Source organism: Homalodisca vitripennis, chromosome 8 (assembly GCF_021130785.1).
Source record: "Homalodisca vitripennis isolate AUS2020 chromosome 8, UT_GWSS_2.1, whole genome shotgun sequence".
NCBI classification, from domain to species: domain Eukaryota; kingdom Metazoa; phylum Arthropoda; class Insecta; order Hemiptera; family Cicadellidae; genus Homalodisca; species Homalodisca vitripennis.
In genome coordinates this window covers 75,970,748-75,974,006 of record NC_060214.1, presented here as the reverse complement: position 1 = coordinate 75,974,006, position 3,259 = coordinate 75,970,748, and the positions used below count along the sequence as shown (strand labels likewise).

General features: G+C 32.2%; 1 protein-coding gene across 1 annotated transcript; it reads left to right on the top strand.

Annotated features, from left to right (window-relative positions):
• Nucleotides 1-325: 325 nt before the first annotated feature.
• On the top strand, nucleotides 326-1,021 carry LOC124368239 (uncharacterized protein K02A2.6-like). The gene has a single exon (XM_046825514.1). The coding sequence runs from the start codon at nucleotides 326-328 to the stop codon at nucleotides 1,019-1,021; it is 696 nt and encodes a 231-aa protein (XP_046681470.1).
• The last annotated feature ends 2,238 nt before the right edge of the window (nucleotides 1,022-3,259 follow it).

The following is a 3,259-nucleotide window of genomic DNA, read 5'->3' as shown; positions in this document are numbered from 1 at the left end:
CTGTTCGTCTTCAAAGGGTATTTCTAGAGATAATTCCGTACAATCCGAAAATATTTTTACATAAAAGGAACAAATATGCACATTGCAGATGTTTTAAGTAGGGGCTGTAAACGGCTGAAAATACTACTATGCAGGAAAAAAGACCTTGAAGTGATATCAAATCTTCTCAATACATCCATACAATCAGCTTTTAAGAGTCAAAGAGGAAGCATTGAAAAGTTCCACCTTACAAGAACTAATACAAATAATACAAAATGGTTGGCCTAAATCAAAAACTGAGTTGCCTAAGAGCTTGCACTTATTTTGGAATTTCAGAGATGTTATGATGGTTGAAGATGGAGTTGTGTTCAAAGGAACCAAAGTTGTAATTCCAAATGGTATGAAAACCCTTATTATCAAAGCTGGACATCAAGGAATTCAATCTTGTTATCAAAGGGCAAGAGAATCCTTGTACTGGCCCAACATGTTTGAAGATTTGAGTGACTTTATACGATCATGCACAGTATGCCAAAGTCAGAGCAGGGCAGAAATAAAAGAACCCATCAAAAGTAAACAAATTCCAATTAGGCCATGGGAGGTTACAGCAGCTGATTATTTTAAGTTCAAAGGCAAAAGTTACCTTGTTCTTGGTGACAGATACTCTGGTTGCTTCGAACTCGCTGAAGTGTCGTCAAGTAGTTATGCAACTATCAAACAGTTGAAGTCATGGTTTGCTGTTCATGGTGTCCCAGCTGTACTGGAATCAGATAATATGCCTTTCAATTCAGCAGAGTTTAAATCATTTTCAAAACGATGGGGATTTGAACAGTCCATATCCTCTCCAAACTTCCCAAGAGCAAACGGATTGGCAGAGAGGTTTGTTCAGACAGCGAAAGACTTGGTCAGGCGATGTTATCAAGACGGAACAGACTTATTTGAAGCTCTGTTGAATCATAGAAAACACTCCACACGATCACCAGATCTAGGTTCTCCAGCACAAAGGCTAATGTCTAGAAGGACACAGACATTGGTTCCAAATTGATGATGCGCTTCTATTGCATCAATAATTGATCCAAAGAAAGTGCATCAACAACTCTCTGAAGGGAGAGAAAACAAAAACATGTATGGAGATAGAGGTGCAGTTCCAAAGCCAGAGTTTAAACCTGGAGAGAACGTAAAGCTAAGAAAGGGTCATCGAAGTTGGGTGGTTAGACGGAGTAATTAAAGACAAAGTAAACCCCAGGTCTTACATAGTGGAAAGCAAAGGAAAACTTTATCGACGCAACTCACAGCATATTGCCAAGAAGATATGGTAAACCCAATTACCTGAAAGGATTACACTTACACTTCCTGAGGAAGGGAGATGTGACATAGTCAGCTGACTATTATTATGTTTTTGTTGTTGTTTACATTCCAATATTTATTCATTCAATACCAGTCTTCAATAAAGATGTTTTAACTGTTGCATTTAACTTAATTATCTTAGTAATTGTATAGAAAACATCCTAAAGTAAGTACAGTAGACATTATAATAAACTAAACATCATTTTTTTTAATTAGTCTAAAGAAACTTAAATTTATATTTAAATTATTTTCAAAAACCAATATTTAAAGGGTTGAACGATTTTTGTTATTTTCTATCCAAATTTTATTTCAATAGCTAACTTACATATTGATCTAATATAATACTTGTTGTTAATAAATATTATGAAATCTTCAAGGTACTGTAATTTTACCTTACACGTTGAGAATCATCCTAGAAATCTTGGGAAAGTAGACCATATATAAGGCAAATTTAATATATGAGGCTACATCACATGTTTAAGAATATTTCCTATATTCTTTCTTACTCAATGTGTAAGAATAAAATTAAATAAATAAAAAATTTAATGTCATTTTATCTCTATATTGTATACTTTAAACATTAAACATAGTCAATGTTTTAATTATCATGTTGAAGTTCAGGTAATATAACAGACTGCATGTGATACGTTTGAAAACATGATTTAGTTGAACTTGTATATAAAAGTGTGTTAGAGAATTTAGATTTATCTAAAATTTTACGGTTTTACAATTATGTAAGGAAAGGTTATTGAGGAACCTTTTTAAAGTTATAATATATCTAAATGTGTCTAACAACTACCGATTATTTGAAATGCCTTATTTTTTGCTAGAAAACCTCAATCCATATTATACTAATATGAACAAAATTCATTCTTAAGGCCAAAATAGTCCGGGATATCATTAAATTATTCCTTATGATGAAAATCCTTACGCTTGAAATAACATCGGCGTTGCAAAAACAATAAATTTTACTGCAAATAGTTCTGCAAATATTCTGAATCGATACATAGGCTTGCTGCGATTTCTCTTCCAGAAACAATCCATATATAAATTCCATTTGCTTGCAAGTTTTATGTTAAATTCCTGGCCTGAATCGATATGTTATTTGAACCATCACATTATTCAAATGGACCTCTCCTAAATAATGTGTCATTACTCAAACCAATATATCAGTGTAGTGTTCTTGTTGCCTATTCAGGTCGTAGTTGAAAGTTCATTGAACGTGTCACATTTAATGTACGGAACATACACATTACTTCATGTTTTAAATGACAGCTTTTAAAAACAAATTAAGGTATAATGAAATTTATTTGAATAATAAATTTCTTTTTCCAGCATATTTTCCCGTAAAAATAATACACTACGATTTGTGAATTGAAACCTGTGCTCTCATAAACGATTAGTTGTGTCGATAAAAACACCTAAGTATAAAAAGCTCTGGTAGGTTTTTCGATAACTAAATGAAAAGGATGGATTTCAAATCGTTAGATCCTCGTGTTGATCCTTCATTCAAAATTAAATAATATCTAAAATCAGATAATTCGCCCACAATCCTACAATTTAAACAAGAGAAGAGGGAATATATACTATTTTAAATGTGATTAGGCCTCATATGTAGCTTTAAATAACTATTCTCAGAAAATTTAGATCATAATTTTTCAAATCAGTTGCTGGTGTTTACATAAATCAGACTCTATAATAATCAGACAAACGTAAGTTTTTTAAATATTGTAATCTACCCAGGCTCTGTATATTGAAATTCTAGATCTGCTATCAGATTATTTAATTTCTTGAATTGTTCACCGTGAACCAGAACTCTCCACCAATACTTTATGAATTGTTTCCAAGAAAGAAACATACAGTATTTATTTCCAGAGGCTAAATTCTTTAGACGCCTTATCGCTATGTCGACGTAAAACAAATTTAATATATATAT

Bases quoted from the DNA above. Each gene is read 5' to 3' on its own strand.
- LOC124368239 (XM_046825514.1), top strand. From the start codon at position 326: ATGGTTGAAGATGGAGTTGTGTTCAAAGGAACCAAAGTTGTAATTCCA.